The 22,071-nt window shown below is 35.7% G+C and overlaps 1 protein-coding gene and 2 pseudogenes across 1 annotated transcript; all 3 read right to left on the bottom strand.

The window, feature by feature from the left end:
• Positions 1-6,600: 6,600 nt before the first annotated feature.
• Positions 6,601-7,335, bottom strand: LOC100450513 (olfactory receptor 5B3-like; annotated as a pseudogene).
• Positions 7,336-11,696: 4,361 nt separating this feature from the next.
• LOC100449431 (olfactory receptor 5B2-like) lies at positions 11,697-17,301 on the bottom strand (annotated as a pseudogene).
• Positions 17,302-20,932: 3,631 nt separating this feature from the next.
• Positions 20,933-21,881, bottom strand: LOC100448344 (olfactory receptor 5B17). The gene has a single exon (XM_002821764.3). The coding sequence runs from the start codon at positions 21,876-21,878 to the stop codon at positions 20,934-20,936; it is 945 nt and encodes a 314-aa protein (XP_002821810.3). The 5' UTR covers positions 21,879-21,881; the 3' UTR covers position 20,933.
• Between the last annotated feature and the right edge of the window lie 190 nt (positions 21,882-22,071).

The raw sequence follows: 22,071 nt of genomic DNA, 5'->3' as shown, positions 1-22,071 counted from the left end.
AAAAGAGCAAAGCTGCAGCATGTACATGACTTGGTCTCATGTCTTACCTTTATAATAGAAGTCAATACCATATGGTATTGAGCAAAAGATAGACACATAAATCAATGGAATTGATTACAGGATACAGAAATTGATCCATAGGTAGATAATAAATTTTATGAAAGATGGAAAGACAGGCCAATGGAGAAAATATGCTGTGTTTTGAGCATTTGTTCCTCCAGAACCCAGGTTGAAATTTAATTGCCATTGTGATGGTATTGGAAGTTGGTATCTTTCAGAGATATTTAAGTCATGAAGGCTGTACCCTATCAATAGACTAATGTTATTATCACTGGAATGGGTTCATTATTGCAGGGGTAAGCTTCCCCCCTCTTGCTCTCTCTTGCTCTCTCTTTGCTTTCCCATCATGAAATGATGCAGCAAGAAACCCCTCGTCAAATGCCAGCCCCTTGGATCTTGGAGTTCCTAGCCTCTAGAACAGTGAACCAATAAATTTCTGTTCATTATAATTAATTATCCAGTCTGTGCTATTTGATTATAGCAGCCAGCACAAATGAACAAAGACAAAATATATTTTCTCAACAAACTGTGCCACAATTGTTTGTCCATATGCCAAAAAGGAACTAAATGTAAAGTGTAAACTGAAACTGTATGTTCCCATAAACCTTTTTAAAGGTGTTTGTAAAAATCTTTATTGAGAATAATAATTGCTTAACCTTTAAGCAGATGATGATGAAGTAATTAAATTGTATTACATAATTTCAATTGTATTACATAATTGTATTACATAAATTGTATGACATAATTTCATCGAAGGTAGATTAGAAAAAAAAACGTTGATCTAAGTAACATTGGAAAACAGTGTGTTGACCGAAAACTTTGTCTAAAAGTAAAAGGAATTATACATAAATATGGTTCTGTTGTTGCTAAAGTTGCTTCTCATTATGATGAACAATTATGGAACTGCCTTACTTGTGTATTGGAGTCAAAAAATAAGTCTATAAATAGGGGTTGTGGAGAGCTAAGTTTCTAACTGTCAGAAAGGGAAGTCATAGATAAGAAAGGGGGAAGATTAAATGAACTGGATTGGAGTCAGAAATATTGATAGGAAGCCATGTTTAGCTTAATAGCAATAGGATATAGATATAAACACACATATACTTTCTAGATATAAAAATAAGTGTAGTTGTGTGCATATATTAATATGTATTTATTCTATATATACTAGCTGTATCTCTAAGAGGGCCTAGAAGAAGTTAAACTCCAAGAGCTGCAGACACACCCTGCAGTGTGTTGTTGATTGAGCCAATAAACAAATGAATGGAAGAGATAAATTTTGCTACAAAAGAACTAGATGCAGCTTAGTTTCACAACACCTGGAGTGTGAGCTGGACTTAGTGACTTCTTTCTAAAGAATATAGTATAGAAAAGTTTTGAAAACTAATCTACAACAGAGAAAGTAAATTTTTTCTAGCATGTATGATCATGTTAACATTAGTGATTAACTCATTGATAGAATATACTCTTGATGTGATGGCATGAGAATACCATTTTATCTCAGCGGTATTTCTCCCCAAAACCCATTACCCCCAGGCAAATCATTAAAAAAAAATCTTCAGAAAATTTCAAATGGTAAACATTTTGTGAAATTCCTGGCTAGAAATCCTTAAAATTGTCATGATTATCAAAAACAGAGAAAGAACGAGAACTTGTCACAGAGAATTAGAGATTAAAGAGACATAACAAGTAAATGTAAGAAGAGCAAAAGCGTATTAGTGGAAAACTAATGAAATCTGAATAAAGCCTGAAATTTAAAATATAACATTGTAGTAATCTTGGTTTCTTAGTTTTGACAAATACCGTAATATGAGATTATAACGTAGGGGAAAACAGAGGAGGGTTTATATTCAATTCTCATGATGGCTGTGACGAATTATCACAAATTTAGAAACTTAAAATAACATATTTATTTCACAGCTCTGAACTTCAGAAGTTCAAAAGCAGTTTCACTAGACCAAATTAATTGTTGGCAGTGATATGTTCACACAGGATGGTCTAAGGGACAATCCATTTATTGCCTCTTCCATAAGACAGAAATAAATATCTGTGTCGTACTACACTGCCCCACAAACACCAGCATCTTAGCACATACAAGTGCAATCTTACAAACACTGAGATGTTCAAGCATCTAATTTTACAGAGACAAAAAAGAAGATACAGGTGCACACTCCTGGGAGTAGTTTTTATATAGTATAGAGCTCCCTGAGGATCAAAAGGAAAAGCATAAAAAATCGTGCATTATATTAGCATACTGAATTTATGTTATCTTTTTCACTGATAGAAATTTTCATGTTTATATTTTATCTGTACTTTTAAAAACATTTCAGTTAATTGTGTGATGTGCATGTATAAAGTAATTTTGCAAATATAATCATACATTATACTTTTATATAATCAGATTGAATTTCTTTTTGTCATTTACTAAATAACATTTATTTGATGTGTGACTTGCCACTTAATGACATATTATTTCAAACTAAAAATTATGAGATGATTCATTTAGTGATGAGATTCCCAGGAAATCATTGGGTCCAAAAGTGGGGCATGCAAGCACTGAGAATGTAGATTTAAAAATTTCAGCAAAGCAGAAAATAAGCTGTACTTGTTGAAATATGCTACATGCCTCTGAAGAAAGTTTATATTATGGCTCAAATATTCAATATATTGATACAATTGGGCTCAGCTTAATTATTTTAATCATTCACTTAACAAATAATTAGAGAGAATCTACAATGAAACAGATATCTATTTAGGTACTGAGCAGGATCATGCAAACAAAACAAAAGCCACTGCTCATAAGAAGTTTAAGTTCTAATTGGGGATGATAAATGAAAAGTGATCAAATAAACATATAGTAGGGAGTGTTAAGGACTATGAAGAATAATGCAGGGTGACAGGATAGTACACATGGTGAGGGGAGAGGGACTTACATAAAGGGAAGGCTTCCATGATTTGTTAACATTTATTTGAGCAAAGGCCTGAGTGGAGGAAGAAAAATTTCGATACAGAGGGAACAGCAAGTGCAAATGTCCTGAGGCAGGAGCATGTTTGGAGATGTGAAGAAATATCAAGGAGAGTAATGTGAACGGATAGAGACAAAACACTGGAGAAGTGACAAGAGATGATGTATCTCAACTAGATTAAAAATTAATGAGTAACATTAACTATTTCAAAGCCCTTGCAGACAGAAAATATGTAGAAAATTATTATCTCAGGCCATAAATAGAGTGAATGTTGGTAGTCATGTATGGAAAATTTAAAATGCCTATATTTTCCCTTAATTTTTATTATCCTCTGGCTATTTTATCCTTTTGAAAAGTGTAACATATCATCTATGATTTCTTTGAGCAGTGCTTTGTAGTTCTCCCTGTAGAGATCTTTCACTTCCTTGGTTAGATATATTACTAGGTATCTTTTGTTTTTGTTATTGTAAATGGGATGTATTCTTGATTTGGCTCTCAGCTTGAACATTATTAGTGTATAGAAATACTACTGATTTTTGTAGATTGATTTTTCTATCCAGAAACTTTACTGAAGTCATTAATCAGTTGCAGGACCTTTTGGTGGAATCTTTAGAGTTTCATAGCTATAGAATCATATCAACTTGGAAAAAAGACAGTTTACTGACTTCTTGTTCTATTTGGATGTCTTTTATTTCTTTCTCTTGCCTGATTGCTCTGGCTAGAACTTCCAATACTATGTTGAGTAAGAGTGGTAACAGTGGGCATCTTTTCCTTGTTCTAGTTATCAAGGGGAATGCTTCATGTTTTTGCTTGTTCAGTATAATGTTGACTCTGGGTATGTCATAGATGGCTTTCATTATTTTCAGGTATATTCATTCAATGCCTAGTTTGTTCAGAATTTTTATCATGAAGGGATGTTGGATTTTATAAAAATCTTTTTTGCTATCTATTAAATTAATCATATGGTTTCTGTTTTTAATTCTGCTTTTGTGGTGAATCACATTTATTGACTTGCATATATTGAAACAACCTTGCATTCCAGGAGTAAAGCCTACTTGATTATGGTGAATTGGTTTTTTGATGAACTGTTGGATTCAGTTTGATAGTATTTTGTTGAGGATTTTTGTGTCCATGTTCATCAGGGAAACAAGTGGAAAAAAAAATCCATGCTCATGGATTACAAGAATCAATATTGTCAAAATGGCCATATTGCCCAAAGCAATCTGCAGATTCAATGCTATTCCTATCAAACTACCAACATCATTTTTCACAGAACTAGAAAAAACTATTCTTAAATTCATTGAAGCCAAAAAAGAGCTTGAATAGTGAAAGCAATCCAAAACAAAAACAACAAAGCCAGAGATATCATATTTCCCAACTTTAAACTATACTATAAGGCTACAATAACCAAAACAGCATGGTACAGAAACAGACACATAGTCCAGTGGAACACAATAGGAAATCCAGAAAGAAAGCTACTCACCTACAGCCATCTTATCTTCAACAAAATCAACAAAAATAAGCAATGAAGAAAGGACTCCATATTCAATAAATGGTGCTGGGATACCTGGCTAGCCATATGCAGAAGAATGAAACTGGAAGAATGAAATTGGACCCCTAATTTTACTGTATGCAAAATTTAACTAAAAATGGATTAAAGACTTAAATGTAAGACCTCAAACTATAAGAATCCTGGAAGAAAACATCATTCTGGGCATTGGCCTTGGAAAAGAATTTATGAATAAGGCCTCAAAAACAATTGCAACAAAACCAAAATTTGGCAAGTGAGACCTAATTAAACCAAGGAACCTTTGTACAGCAAAAGAGACTATCAAACTAAAGAGATTTTACAGAGCAAAAGAAACTATCAATAGAGTAAACAGATAATCTACAGAATAGAGGGAAATATTTGCTACTTATGCATCTGACAGAGGTTGAATATCCAGAATGTATAAGCAACTCAAACAATTAAACAAGTAAAACATAAATAATCCCATTTAAAAATGAGGAAAAGACACTTTTCAAAAGAAGACATACAAACTACCAACAAATATGAAAAAATGCTTAACATCACTAATCATCAGAGAAATGCAGATCAAAACCACAATGAGATACTTTCTCACATCAGGCAGAATGGCTATTAATAAGAAATCAAAAAAGAACAGATGTTGGTGAGGTTGTGGAGCAAAGGCGACACTTATACATTGTTGGTGAGAATGTAAACTAGTGCAGCCACCATGGAAAGCAGTTTGGAAATTTTTCAAACAACTTAAAACAGAGCTATCATTCAACCCAGCAGTCCCATTACTGGGTATATATCCAAAAGAAAGCAAATTGTTCTACCAATAAGACACATATACTCATATGTTCATTACAGCACTATTCACAATAACAAAGAGATGGAATCAACCAAGGTGCCCATCAATGGTGACTGGATGAAGAAAATGTGGTACATAAACACCATAAAATACTACACAGCCATAACAAATAGTGAAATTGTACCCTTTGCAGCAACATGGATGCAGCTGGAGGCCACTATCTTAAGCACATTAATTCAGGAATATACAACCAAATAGCACACATTCTCACTTACAAGTGGGAGCTGAACGATGGGTACTCATGGACATAAAGATGACAACAATAGACACTGAAGACTACTAGAGGAAGGGACACAAGGGCTGACAAACTAACTATTGGGTACTATGCTCAGTATCTGAGTGACAGGATCTTCTGTACTCCAAACCTCAACATCACAAAATATACCCATTTAAGAAACTTGCACATGTACTCCCTGAATCTTAAATAAAAGTTAAAAAAAAAGAAAAAATACAACTTTTTGTCTTTTATATAAAGAAAATGTAATATAAAAATGTATGTTCTACAAAATGATTTAAAGATAGAAATATTAATCATTTAAAGTGCTTTAGCTATGTATCTCTCAATAAAATATGCTAACAATATGAGCCAATAGTTTCATTTAAAGCCATAGCACTTTTTTTCTCAAACAATAATGCTTAGAATATTCAACTTAAGAAAAAAGTAACAGTAGTCAAAAATTTATATTTGAATACCCCAATTAACTAAATTATTTTTCTTAAAACCCTAGCCACATTCCCTTTACCTCTGGCTAATTTTTCACTCCCATGTGCATGTGCTCATAGGAGTCACATGTATGCGTTTCTGTTCATGGGCTTGTTTGTCACCAGTTTTTACATGTATGTTACTTGTGTCATATGATAGAGAAAATGCACATAAAGAGTGAATAAATTAAGTCTTCCTAATGCATTTTTTGAATTACACCACTTTATGATTTCCTTACGCCATTTTTATTCAGGTATTACATTTCTAATCATTATATTTCCCTTTTCTAGACAACAGACTTTTGAAGAGGTAAGGATATAATTTCTAGAAATTAACTGGAGTGTGGGCCTTAAAATGTCATGAGGTGCCTGGAGAATTTCAGAAAGGAATGAAACTAGGTATTCTGCATCCTGAAATGTTAAACTCACAATCCTAGAGACAATTTTACATTGTCAACAATTTTCTTGAATGTACTCTTCACCTTGTTCTTCAGTCTTTAGACCACATGGTTCACCATGGGGAAGACAATAGTATAAAACACAGCTGCAATTTTGTCTGTGTCAATGGAATGACTGGAGCTGGGCTGTATATGCATGAAGATAATAGTCCCATAGAAGATGGCAACCACAGCGAGGTGGGAGGCACAAGTGGCCAAAGCCTTCTGGTATCCTGCAGTTGAGTGCATCTTTAGGATGGTGATAAATATCAATAAGTAGGATATCAAGATAACTAGAAGGGCAAAGAGGATATTGAAGCTGGTTCATAAACAAGAACCACTCCATTCACATGCCTATCAGAGCAAGACAGAGCCATGACTGCTGGAACCTCACAGAAAAAGTGATGGACTTCATTGGACATAGAGAAAGAGACTGAATGTTTCCCCAGTGTGAATGCAGGCATTCAGGAAACCACCGACGTATCAATGTATGGCCAGGCATGTGCACACACTTGTCATCTTGGTGGTGGTGTAATGCAGGGGTTTGCACACTGCTGCATAGTGGTCAGAGGCCATTAAGGCCAACAGTAAATTTACCACACTGGCAAAGGAATCAGAAAAGAATGTCTGAGTAGCCCACACAGTATAGGAAATGATTTTGTCTTCTCTAAAGAGCCCAATCATGACCTTTGGAGTGACAACTGAAAAGTAAAAAAAGTCTACCAGAGACAGATTACTGAAGAAGAAGTACATTGGATTGTGTAGTCGAGAGTACCAGAGAATTGAAATGATCATCCCCAAGTTTCCAACTACATTGATGAGATAGATGAGAACAAACATGATAAAGAAGGGGACCTGCAGTTCTGGGACATTGCTTAGTCCTAGGAAGATGAACTGTGAAACCTCTGTACTGTTCTACATCAGTGTTATTTGGAATCAGGAGACACCCTATATGAATGAGAAATAAAGGAACAGAACATTAAAGGCAGTAGAGATAGCAGTGAAAATAAAATGTTTATGTACATTATGTACTATTTCATTATAGCAATAATATGTGTTTCATGATTTTCCATAATGAAAGCATGAACTTAACAACAAGATTTAGTGGATTAATTATCAATAGAGCCCTAGACTGTTGACTGAAGGATCCACACAGGTCAGTCTCCAGTTTTTAATTTTTATATATTTACAAACGGAGATTTGGAAAAATTTGTGAATTATCCAACATGATAATTCTGGAATTAATAAATCAGCCAGTTCAACTTTTCCTAGTCTAATAAATTCATAGACTTCTACATTGCCAATGTGCCCACAGCTAGATACTTTTACATCTATATTCCTTGATTCCTCTCAGAAAATTTATAAAATTGAGTAGTTGTTACTTTCATTTAGATTGTGAGGCACCAGAGGTTAAGTATTTTATTCATGTTTACAGAATTATTCATTGGCAGGCAAAGCTTTGACTCCAGACAGAATTGTTACCAAATTTGATTGACTAAATTACATTTAAATAAAACTGAATTTAACTCAATTTAGAATTATTCATTTTCACTATTATTTCAAACTCAGTGTTTGCGATTTCACAGTGAATTAACTGAAAGATACATGCATAGTAGATGTGGTGAGATAACTGGGGCAGTAGAAGAATGTGTAAACCACAGAGGTGATGCTGAGGGACTGGAGGGCATAGCAGTATGTATGGAGCTTGGGCTGTGGGAAGAGGTGCGTGTCATTTCTACATGTATAACCTAGGAATCACTGGTCCTAACCTAACTACCTGAACAAGAATTTCTTCATCTACATAAAGAAGGTGGTAATGAGGCCTACCCCAAGGTATTATTTGAAGAATTAAATGAGAGAGTGCATTAAAAAAAGTCAATGAGTAAAATGCTGATTGTTTAGCACAGCCTGATGAGTGCTAGTTGTGCTTCTATTATTGGAATGAAATGATGGCCTTTATGTGGTTTGAGAAGATAGGTGGCAACATATAGAGCTTCAAGTATGGATAATGCTTGAAGTCTTAACTATCCCACTTTATTTTGCTTTTTTTTCCCCACACACCAGGTTCATGAGATTTTATGTGACCCCCCAGTGATTTACACTTAGTTCATGCTCTGCCCATATGATTGGCTGCTCTGTTCATTCCATGTGAGCCATTCTATTGTTTAATATTTTTTTCTTGGAATCCACAATTTTCTTGAGTTGGAAATTTCTTTTTCTCATTACTGTCATCCTTATAGTTGAATCACATATATTGATGGCTGAAAGTTCATAGTTTGTGGATTACCTTTAGCCTGCAGTTGTGTTTTGGTGGAAAGTTTATGTTTAAAATGTTTTTATTTGAATCTGTTCTAGTGTATGAACAGTACTTTAAGTCTTTTTTATTTTAATTTAAAGCTTTTGGAAGCATTTCCATCCTTTGCTAAATTCTATTCCCTATTATTGTCCTCTTATTCCTTTACAACTTCAATGTACAACCCTAGCCCAGGAGGGTTTTATGTTTGTCCATCTTAACACGCAATCCACTTTTAGCGTATACTATGTTCCAAAATATAGGATAAGAGCGTTATACATAGCTGTGTGTGTGATTGTGTTTGTGTTTGAAAGCCTGTTCTTAGTTATCAACAAGGCAATTGATAATTTGTGAAGTTATGTGCTATTGTACAATTCTACAGCTAGTGTAAGGAAGATTTTAAGATTCAAGATTTAAACCCAGTTTTATCATAATCAAAAGCCTGTTCTTTCAGCCACATCACTCTCAGCATACTTAGATACGCTAATAGTAATAAGGATGAGATTATGGGATTATAGGAAAAATGTTAAAAAGAAGTTCAGATATTGCTAATTCACTTAGGTTCTTTTGTAGTTCAAAGTAGGATCATTTCATTCTGTATTATTTATTTAATCTCCAATGAGAAGCCAATGGATAGTGAACAAATTGAAATTACTATCTATTCAATCAGAACATCACCTATATGATTTTTTGTTAATATTTTTAGAAAGCAGCCTTAGGATGTTTTATAAGTATCACCAAACTCTCTATTGATGGAATTTTAATATTTATACCCTAGCTTCACCTCAGTGTTTTAGAAAAATGTTCAAAATCTATATTTCTGTGCTCAAATAACTCATAGTATGTTATATCTGCCCCACTATTTTTGCAGGAATTAAATTTTTTACTAAAAGTATACATTGAATATAGAAGCTTATCTCGTTCCTTGAAAACAAGGAACAGTCACTCCTGAATAGTGTGTTTGAAATCAGAAATTCTTCCATGAAATAACATAAATATTGTTTGAGAAAGTCTCTTGCAGGTAGGTTCTTCAAGAGGTTCTAAGGACTCTTAGACTTAGAACCTCCTCTTCAAGAGGTTCTAAGGACTCTAAGAACCTCCTCTTCAAGAGGTTTTAAGGACTCTAAGGCAGGGAAAGATGGAGGAAAGGCACTAATACACATTCAGGTCATGATTCTACCATTCCTTCTTTCTATGTCCTTAAGGAGTTATTTACATCCTACTTATTTGTAAAATAAAGATTATAAAATTACATCTTCCATACAATACACATAATTATGTTTGTAAATAGCTAATAAAAGAAGTTCTCCAAAACAACATGCTAAGTGGTTATTATTTTTGTTGCTTAATGTAATTTTAATTTTGGGGCATGTGTGTGTTTTTTTTCCTAACTATGGTAGTAACCTCATAATAAATCTTCATGGCAGAAGAAGACCTGTTTGTACTAACACATATTAAGATTCAGACAAATAAATGATGACCAAGGAGGCCCATCACACAGCCTGGTCTCTGTAAAATAAAGTTACCTGGAGTCATGCTGACTTTCAGAGGCTAATGCTAATGAACCAGCAGGGAATTATGGAGACATGGAACTCTCTGGTGATGTCCCTCATGAGGGCATCTATAGCTCCTCATCCACTTTCCCAGGGAAGAAGCAATTTAACTACCTGTGGGAATTAAGCAGGATGTTTTGACTGTTCATGCATATGTTTGTATTAGTTTCTTTTCCATTTTTAATTAATGTATATTTTACAAACATTAACATGTGTATATTTAAAGTACAGTTCTAAAAATTTGCTCATAACATGAATGGTTATATATTCATGTAACCATTAACATGATCACGCATAATAAATAACCTCAAGCTTCTTGGTTGTCAAACCATTCTCCCACCCACTGCACGCGGCAAACACAATCTTTTTTGTGTACATGATTTTATTTTTGCAAGAATATACCTAACTAGAATCCTAGAATATGTCATCTTTGGTTCTGGCATCTTTCATTTAGCGTAACAAACATATTGGAGGTCTATCCATACTGTTACCTATAACAGTAGTAGTATATTTTTGTTAATTGACAAATTATAGATGCAAATTATAGAAGCAAATAACTTCTTCACATGTCAGCAGGAAAGAGAGAGCGAAGGGGTAAGAGCCCCTTATAAAATCATCAGGCCTCATGGGAACTCACTTACTATCATGAGAACATCATGGGGGAAACCACCTCCTGATCCAATCACTTCCCACCAGGTTTCTCCCTTGACACACAGGGATTATGGGGATTACAATTCGAGATGAGATTTGGGTGGGGACACAAAGCCAAACCATATCAAGTATATATATTTTTTTCTTCAATTTAAGTTCCTAGAACAGTGATTTGACTAAAGAAATAAATAATATTAGATAAATTTGTTCTAATATTCTAATACCTCAATTAATTATTTTAAATACTTTTTATTAAAAACTAGTCAGATCCCATTCACCTCTGACAAATTTCTCACATACATTTGCTTCTGTTCATGAGCTTGTTTGTGCCCCTGTTAGGCACATATGTTTTCATTGATGGGTGATAGAAAAAATGCAGTGGGACAAGGAAACAAATCAACTGCCATTAGAAAGGTTTTGACAAAAAGGACCCAAATGTTCTGATGCTTTTCCAGCACTATTTTCATTCATGTAATACATTCTGGACGTATTTTCTTTTTACTAGGCAGGTAAAAAGAAAGGTAAGGCTATCACCTTTTGAAGAAGTAAGGCTATCACAACAGGAATTTAAATGCATTGTGAAAATGCAATGTGATTAATCTCATGGGGAAGTTCTGAGAAGAATGAAACTGGGTTATTGTGTACCCTACCACATTAAATCACAGTTCTAGGAACAATTTTGCCTTCTCAACCACCTTTTTGAATGCATTCTTGACTTCTTTGCTCCTCAGGCTATAGAACACAAGGTTCAGCATGGGGATGAACACAGCATAGAACAAGGATGCCATTTCATCTGTGTCCATGGAATGGCTGGAGCTAGGCTGTAAGTGCATGAAGATAGTAGTCCCATAGAAGATGGAGACTGCAATGAGGTGAGAGGCACAGGTGGACAAAGCTTTTAAGTGTCCCTGAGCTAAGTGCATCTTCAAGATGGTGATGAATATGAACAGGTAGGTGGTCAAGATAACTAGAAGAGCCAAAAAGACATTGAAGCTTGACATAAATACCAGAATCTTCTTGCTAATGTGTTTACCAGAGCAAGACACAGCCATGACTGGTGGAACATCACAGAAAAGGTGATGGACGAGATTGGACTTACAGAAAGAGAGACTGAATATGTCTTCAATGCGGAGGGAGGCATTTAGAAAGCCACAGACATAGGAGCCTATGACCAGGTGAGCACATACACTGGCTATCATGGTGGTGGTGTAGTGTAGGGGTTTGCACACTGCTGTATAGTGGTCATAGGCCATTGATGTCAACAGTGATATTTTCCACCGTGGCCAAGGCTACAAAAAAGAACATCTGAGCAGCACAAGCATTGTAGGAGGAACTTAGCCTCCTACCCGCTAAGGAACCTAGCCATGACCCTGGGAGTGACAGTTGGTAAGTATCCAAGCAGAGACAGGTAACTGAGGAAAAAGGACATGGGAGTTGGAGACAAGAGTCCAGCAGGATCAACAGTATGATCTCCAGGTTCCTAATCAGAATGAGGAGGTTTATGAGGATGAACAAGACAAAGAGGGGTATCTGCAGTTCTGTGGCATTGGTTAGACCTACCAAGATGAAATCAGTAACCTTTGAGTTATTTTATATGTGAATTAAAAAATTCTCTATTGTAATAAGAAAAAAAGGAAGAGTTGGTAAACATAAAAGACATTGCACTTATAATGTAAAGAGTTTGTGTTCATGAGGATGCACACACACATACACATATATTCTGTTATTTCATCATTTCATTAAGGCCATAATTTTTTCTTCATGATTTTTTATTCTAAAGCATTAATTTGAGCAAAACAAAACATTTGGCGGATATATTATGTATATGGTCACAGACTGTTGAAATGAAGTATCCTCACATCACATGCACAAGTTTCTACTTTTGTAAATGAACAAACAGAGGTGTAGTGGTGCAGAAAAAGGCTATGATTTCTTGAAGGTCACATATTTGCAACAAATGCATCTCCCAAATCACATCACCTGAGTGTATAAATAGTTAACATTTATAGCACTCATTCCAAGCATACACACACACACACACGCACACACATCACATTCTTAGTATGTTCAATCCTGTTAATACGCTGGTTAAAAGATTGAGTATTTTGTGCAAATTTACATGAGTATCAACTGAGAGAGCAAGGTTTGAATCTGGGCAGAGTGATTCTCAAGACCTATGCTCTTATCTGGAATTAAATTGAATTTATTTGAACTCAATTCACATTTACTTATTGTGTCTATTAGCCCATGCTTAGGGTGCCTAGTGAAGTAATATATGTAAATTAGGTGTGGTGGGATAATAGCGCAACAGTAGTAGAGACATATGCAACCAACAAAAGCAATTCTAATGAGAAGGTATGGCATTGAGTGTTAGAGTTTGGGCTCTCAAAAGAGGGGTATACATATTGAAGTAACAGTCCTACTATTTACTACTGGAAGACATTGACACTAACATACCTTCTTTGAACCTCATTTTATCTATCTGTAAGATGAAGCCGGTGGTGGGATCTAACAAAATAAATTATTATAAGAGTTAAATGAAATAATGCATAAAAACCAGTGAGCACGATGTGGGTGTTTTGAAGCTTCAATCTTCACTCACACAATCTTTTGAGTGCTTGCTATGATAATATCATTAGGATGTAATGATGATCTTCATTTTGGTTTGGGAAAGCTGGGTGTGATATGCAGGACTTTCAGGTGTGGGTGAGTAGGAAGCCTGGGGGTCCCACTGTTGTATTTACTTTTCCTCACACGGTAGGTTCATTCAGTCTTCTCTGCGTTTCTCATTGTCCGTCAGCCATGCCACCTAGGAGCCCAGGTATCTTCCACCTGTTTTTGCTTAACTTTCATTCCATTCCATATTTTGAAGTGTGTGCTTTCCCAAAACACATTTCTACTCTTTCTACTCGCATTCCTTAGATAAACTATAGTTTTGAGGGGTTGAAAATTTATAGACTGGTGATTTTATTCTAGCTGGCAGATAAGTGCTCATGGTAAACTCCATGTTTTTTGTTTTTTTAAATTTGAATTTGGATTCTTCAACAGGACATCCATTCTCTATAATTAGTCTCCTCTGCCATCTTCATCCTAGCCACTGTGCAACTTCATTTGACATTCCTGGTCCCTGAAAGGATTTGTGTTTGCCAATTTCCAAATAGTATAGTATAACCTATAACTTTTTATAACACATGTACTATTCTATGAACACTTATAAGAGAATTATAGATTTAGGCCAGGCGTGGTGACTCACGCCTGTAATCCCAGCACTTTGGGAGGCCGAGGTGGGCAGATCACGAGGTCAGGGGATTGATACCATCCTGGCTAACACGGTGAAACCTCGTCTATACTAAAAACACAAAAAATTAGCCAGGAGTGGTGGCGGGTGCCTGTAGTCCCAGCTACTCGGGAGGCTGAGGAAGGAGAATGGCACGAACCCAGGAGGCAGAGCTTACAGTGAGCCGAGATTGCGCCACTGCCCTCCAGCCTGGGCAACAGAGTGAGACTCCATTTCAAAAAAAAAAAAAAAAAAAAAGAGTATTATAGATTTAGATATTGATATATTTCACTTAATCTTCATAACAACATTATATATCAGTACTATTATGTATATTTTATAGATTAGGAAACAATTTGAGGAATTATACTACTTCCTAAAATTACATATGTACTGTGAAGTAGATTCAAGATTCAAATGTAGGTATGACGGATTTCTCAACCTGCACTTGGAACCGCCACATTGTTAGCTTTTCTAGACATAAAGAAAAGGGTGAGATTATGGTGTAAAGAAAACTAAAATGCAGTATAAATTTAAGGAATTTTGTGAGGACTCACTGGGAGTCTAAAGAATGGTTAATTCAAACTTCTGTTTTGATTTTCCTACAATGACAGATCGACAGCTAATAACTAGGTTGGAATGACCATTACTCAATCACAGCACCATCTATCTAATGTTTTTGCTCATTCTTTCAGACACATGGTGTGGTGTTTCATGAATATCTGTGTACTTTCTACTGAAATAAGTATTTTTGTCATTGAGACTCTAGTCCAACTATTTCAGAAAAATATTCATGACATCTTATTTTCAGCTGAAATAGATCATGGTAGATGCATCGTCCCTACTGTTTTACATGTAGTTCACATCTCACTAAAAATGTGTATGGAATATAGAAGCTTACCTTGCTCCTTGAGAAAAGGTGCTGGAAACCTTGAATTTTGATTAATTGACCTGAAACTGCCAGGGGAGATTGTACAAATTCTGTTAGAGATGCTTTCTCTTGAATACATCAAAGAGTGTTCTTGGAATTGTCACCCTGTGTCAGCCTCAGTTTCCTCATTTGTGAAATAGACGTATGATGATTATTATGATTATTATTAAGACTTATGCATGTCTCACAGAATTATGCAGAATTGTGCATTGGCTGTGAAAAGCAAATGAGGGAAGGTCTAAAAAACAACTCAGTAAAGGGTTTTCATATTAACTGAATTCAATATAATTTGTATCCTGGGATGTTTTCCCTGTCAATGGTTGCAGACTCAGAAAAATCTTTCCTTTGCAGGAAGACAAACATGTGTACTAACAACTATTCACATTCAGATAAGCAAATAAGTGATGAAGAGATCACTGCAAACAGCCTGTTCCTTTCAAAATGAGGTCAAACAATATCATATTGGCATTTTAGGAGCCAATGAATAGGGCCCAGGGGAGGGTTTTAGACACATGAGAATCTCAGGGGAACAGCTTTCCTTATGGAAGCAACAGGTCCTTATTCCACTTATTCATAGAAGAAGCAATTAAATTACCCATGAATACCTATCTTGTTTTTCTGAGCCAGAACATAGATGTATTTGCATTATTTGTTATATTTTTTTAAAAAATTAAGGTATAATTTATATGCAGAAAATATAGTATACTTTTTTTTGCGATCTGGGGCAAAAAAACATGATCACATAACCACTACCACAATCCAGATTGAAACAAAAAAACAGCAGTTGTATCATACTCCCAAATTCCTTTCTGATCTTTTATAGTCAAATCCTCTTGCCACTCCCAACTCCTGGCAACCATTGATTTTTGTCCTTGTAAACTGCCTTTTTAAAGAAATGCCACATAAATGGAATCTTATAGTATCTAGCCTTTGAGTTGGACTTTCACTTAGCAAAATACATAGATGAGATACATCCATTTTGTTGCATTATCAGTACTTTTTTTCCTTTTTCATTCTTGAGCAGCATTCCATTGTATGGACCTAACACAGATAGTAATGTATCTAGTTTTCATTGATTACAATAAAATCTGTTATAAACATCTGCATACAGGTTTTTCTGTGAACATAGTTTTGCATTTTGAGTGAGTATATGACTTATACATGGGGGCAGGTGTGAGGAGAGGGGCTGGTCAGGGTTCTATGCTTTTGGCTGTGTGCATGATGTGGGCTTCCTGGACCCCAGAATGGTGTTGAGACCAAGTCAGGAAAGGACCAAGAAGGTGGACCCCATCTCAAAATGCCTATTGGAGTTGACTTGAAGGGCAGTGAATCACATTTCAGTCATGGGGATGGCTTCCAGAACTTGTGCACTGACCTCAGATGGTGTATTGTCCAGTCCAGCCTCTCCTGTGCCCTGTAGCTGCTGCTGGAGGGGCTGTGTGTGCTGGTGGTAGAGGTGCACTACCATCCTCACTTGGGGGACAGTTCAGTGCCTTTACCAAATGTCACTTCACCTGTCTTTGGTGAGGGCAGGGATGAAGTGGGGTGGGGGGATCTGAGCCAGACTCGTTTTAGAACATGGTCATCAAACTGAGAACCAGAGAGGCTGAAGATAAATTCAGAAAGGTCCCTTATGCCTTCATGTCAATAATAGGCTGAGTAGGGATGTCTGGGAATGGCCTTCCCATTTCTTTTTTCCCAGGATGCACAACAGCTACATGCCCCAGGTAGGGAGTATAGTCACTCCCTTAATGTTTGAGGTGTTCTTTCTGTGGTTCAGCTGAGAAAGACCACAGGAGACAGTTTGTCCAGTGCCCTCAGTGCACATGAAGATGCCATTCTCATACACAGCACCCCCAGGGTTGATGGTCAGCAGAGGCATGCGGTAGTAGCACATGTTCTCATTGAGATTGAAATTTCCTCCCTGCACCAAGGTGCTGGCTGAGATGGTCTTTCTGCCTTCAGGGTCCCACACCACCACATCAGTATTGGCTCCAGAGATGATGAGGCCCTTGTGGGAATACAGACTGAGAACAAAACAGTTCTCATCCATCATCCTCCAACTGGGTTTGGAGCATAATCCTGAAATACATAGTCTTGAATGCCATAATGCCCAATGTGTAAAGCCCCAAAGATCAAAATCTCTAAACTGAAAGTGGGAAAACTGAATAGGAAATACTCATGTCAGTATATAGTGAATCATAGAAGAATTTCAGAAAGACCAGGGCCAAGTAGAGAATGAATGTGAACATATGCTCTGAGGAGAACTATGTCCCAAAAGAAAAAGAAAAGCAGCTATTCATTGTGATACAAGACTTCAAAATACAGCTAATGAAGATAAAAATTGGCTAGCTCTTACACACTGTCTTCCATGCAATTGTCCGTAATCTATCCCTGTGATACACTTTTTCATGTCAAATTTTCTTCTTAGTTTTTTCTTTTGTTCTTTTTAGTTATTTTTCCACTATTTTAACTTGTCAGCATTATTTTTACGATTTGAAGTGCTATGAGCTTCATCTTCACATCATTTCCAATACTGGAGGTATAAATCTTGTATGGACTTTTCGAGAGTTCTTATTCATTTTATGCATTTTTTTTTTTTTTTGCGAATGTGACCCCATGAGAGTGCATTATCACAGTTTTGACTTTGTGTGTAAACATTGTGTGTGTACATAAAAATGTCAAAATTTTCTCAATAAATAAAGAGACTTCCTTTTCATACATCAGCATTTGTGAAAGATAAGATTTCTTGAGATGTTGGCTTTTTGAGTCATTGCAGCCTATGCAGTGGTGACCCATTGTGTTTTTGATTTATCTCATCAGAAGACTTAGGTTGTTCCACATGATATTTCAGATGACTGCATTTATAAAGCTGGGTGCACACAAGTACCAATCAAAGTAATATGTATTTTTACATTTCCATCTTTGGTCTATTTTTATAAATGTGAATCTGTTATGTTAGACCCATGCAATTGTCGTTAGTATACCTGAGTCACAAAAATGTGTGGCTATTGCCTGCTTTTTTGTGTGTAAAGTGGCCTATGAAATGTTGTCACTTTGTAAGGTTTCTTGAATAACCTTCTCTTTAAAAAATGTAAATAAACATCTTTTTAAAAGTTGTAAAATTATTTTTCCAGAATTATTTTTCTGGGATTTTGATCTTTTGGGATTTCAACATTTGGGATTATGGCATTGAGATTGTGTCTTTTGGAATTATGATCAGCTCCCCCCGCCCCAATCCCTCTTCTCTCGGTGCTCTACACATTTAGAGAAATTTATCCAGTAACCAACTGTAGAAATGATCCCTGAAGGTATAGTCATATTTTTTTTCTCAAGTGAGCTATGATATTTTGTTTCTTTAAAAATCTGCTTATTTTACTCGTCACATTTTAAAGCACAGATTTAACCACATAATTTTCCTCTTCTTTTAATATCTGTAGTAGTGTCCCCCTCTTGATTTCTGATATTGGTCATTTTTTGCTATGGATTTATAAATTTATTACTTTCCACTCCCCACCACCAGAGAGATTTTTGTTTCATTTGTTTTGTTTTGTTTAAAATTATTGATTTCTGCTATATCTTTGTCAGTTCCTTTTTTTCTGGTTGATCTGTTCAGTGTTTGCTCTTAATTTACTTCTCTTTTTCCAGTTACTTAATGATGATAGCTTATATCAGTGGTTTGAGACTTTCTTCTTTGCCGCCATAAGCATTTAGTGCGATGAATTTCCCCCTCAGAGTTGCAGAAGGCTTCTAAAGACAAACATGTTTCAGCAAGCTGTGGCCAGCTGATTCCCATTCTTCTCGTAATATTAACCCTACCCCCTGCCAAGTGATGTGGGTTAGGAGAGAGTTTGGAGGAGGGTTGTGATGAGATTTTTGAAACTCAGACATCTCTTCCAAAAATTGGACTGCTTTAAATTGACTCTAGGATCCCTGTTGCTTCTCTCTCATGTGGGTGGCTGTTGGTTTTGCTTTTGTTTTTTCAAAAGAATAATGAAAACTTTTAAATCACAAAAAAAAATACATACATACATACATAAATTTTTGTCCCCCTCAGCAACTCATAAATTTGATTACACTTTATTTTTCTTCATTAAAAATATTACCTAATGTACCTTGCTATTTCCATTAGCTCTTTTGTTTTCTTCAAAGAGTGATATAATTTTAGCTCTTACATTTAGGTTTGTAGTCATTATGAGTTAATTTTGTGTATGATGTGAGACAGGGGTCCAACTTCATTCTTTTGTGTGTAGGCATTCAATTATCCCAAGACTATTTGTTGAAAAGGCTACATGCCCTCATTGAGTCCTTTGGGCCCTGTTACAGGATATCAACTGACCACAAATGTAAGGGTTTATTTCTGGGTTCACAATTCTATTCCATTAGTCTATATGTCTATTCTTATGCCATTACCATACTATCTTGATTACTACAGCTTTTGTTGTAACTTTTGAAATTGTGGCGTGAGAGTACTCCAACTCTGTTCTCTTTTTAAAATATTATTCTGGGCTTTTAAATTTCCTTATGAATTTTAGGATAAGTTTACCAATTTCTGCAAATAAGCCAGCTGGGATTTGACAGGAAGTGTATTTAATCTGAATATCAATTAGGGAATGTGGCCAGCTGTACAATGTTGGTTCATAATCAAGTAATGTTTTCCTTTATTTAGATTTTATTTAACATCTTTCAACTAGGTTTTATAGTTTTAAGAATATAAGCATTGCAGTTCTTTCTGTAATCGTTTTTACTGTGCATCTTATTTTTAATGGTTCTGTAAATGGAATTTTCTTCATTTTATTTTTAGATTACCTATTGCTAGTATATAGAAATACCACTTATTCTGGTATGTTGTTATTGTATCCCTGACACTTTACTGAATTGATTTATTAGTTCTAATAATTTTTAGGGGATTACTTATGATCTTTTGTTTTTTGAGATGGAGTCTCGCTCTGTCGCCCAGGCTGGACTCCAATGGCACGATCTCAGCTCACTGCAACCTCCCCCTCCTGGGTTCAAGCGATTCTCCTGCCTCAGCCTCCCAAGTAGCTGGGACTACAGACATCCGCCACCATGTCTGGCTAATTTTTTTGTATTTTTTGTTGAGACAGGGTTTCATCATGTTGTCTCAGCTGGTTTTGAACTCCTGACCTCAAGTGATCCACCTGCCTTGGCCTCTCAAAGTGCTGGGAATACAGGCATGAGCCACTGTGCCAGGTCATGATTTTATATTTTAAATAGCAAACAGAGATTCTTTTATTTCTTTCTCTCAGTTCAAGATATCTTTGATAGTCATAGGCTAAGGTTAAAAAAAAAAGAACTATCTCTGCCTTTTAATTCTAATATGTTATTATTCTAATATAGTTATTTACCATTTATAAATTGTCATATGAACAAGCTGTACCAAACCTAAAATTATTAATGCCTGAAATATTAGTTTATTAAGAAACAGTAATGACTTATAGTTGGCTAAAATATGACAAGAGACAACACATATTTCATTAAACTCCATGAGAAATTATCATCGTATTTTTCTAACTTGTGGATACTTAGAACTGTTTCTCAACTAAAGACAGAAATAATATTAGATGAAATTTTACATTCTATATACCATATAGCATTTTAACATTTGAGTTATTGTATAAAGTAGATCTAAGAGAGATAAAATAAGGTTGTGATGATTTTGCATCATTAAAAGACTGAATCTAGAGAACATTTTGCCTTCTCAACAACCTTCATGAATGCATTCTTCACGTCTTTGTTCCTCAGGGTATAGACTATAGGATTCAGCATGGGGATGATCATAGTGTATAACACAGATGCAATTTTGTCTGTGTCCATGGAATGACTGGAACTTGGTCGTACGTACATGATGATGACAGTTATATAAAATAAGAAAATGGCAATAAGGTGAGAACCACAGGTAGATAAAGGCTTCTGGTATCCCTTACCTGTGTGCATCTTAAGAATGGTGATCAATATGAGCAGATAGGAAATCAAGATAACAAGAAGTGCAAAAAAGACATTAAAACTTGATATAAGAACAAGAATCAACTCACTAATGTATTTCTCAGAGCAGGTCAGAGTAATGACTGCTGGTTTGTCACAGAAAAAGTGATGAATCACATTGGACATGCAGAAAGAGAGGCGAAATGTATCTCCAATTTGGATAGAAGCATTCAGAAAACCAATGACATAACAGCCTATAGCCAGACAAGCACACACACGTGTTGTCATGGTGGTGGTATAATGTAGGGGTTTACACACTGCTGCGTAGCGGTCATAGGCCATTGAGGACAAGAGGTAATTTTCCACAGTGGCAAAGACTGCAAAAAAGAACATCTGAGCAGCACAGGCACTGTAGGAGATGGCTTTGTCTTCTATAAGCAACCCAGTTAAAACCTTTGGAGTGACAGCTGAAGAGTAACCAATGTCCACCAGAGACAGGTTACTGAGAAAAAAGTACATGGGAGTGTGGAGATGAGAGTCCAGCAGGATTAATATGATCATCCCCAGGTTCCCAGTCAGAGTGATGAGGTAGATGAGGGTAAACATGATAAAGAGGGGAACCTGTAGTTCTGGGGCATTGGTTAGACCAAGCAGGATGAATTCACTCGCCTCTGTATTATTCTCCATGGATGTTATTTTAGAACCACAAGATACTCTGTAGCAAGGAGAGATAAAAAAGAAAAACCCTGTGATGAACAAAACAGAGTTGCACAAAACTGAAATGTATGTGTTACTTTATTATAGTAATGATTTGTTTTCTATATTTCCTAGATCAAAATTATGGATATGAAAACACAATTTAGTGGATAACTTATCTATA

Source organism: Pongo abelii, chromosome 9 (assembly GCF_028885655.2).
Source record: "Pongo abelii isolate AG06213 chromosome 9, NHGRI_mPonAbe1-v2.0_pri, whole genome shotgun sequence".
In the NCBI taxonomy this organism is placed as follows: domain Eukaryota; kingdom Metazoa; phylum Chordata; class Mammalia; order Primates; family Hominidae; genus Pongo; species Pongo abelii.
This window is presented reverse-complemented; position numbering and strand designations above follow the sequence as displayed.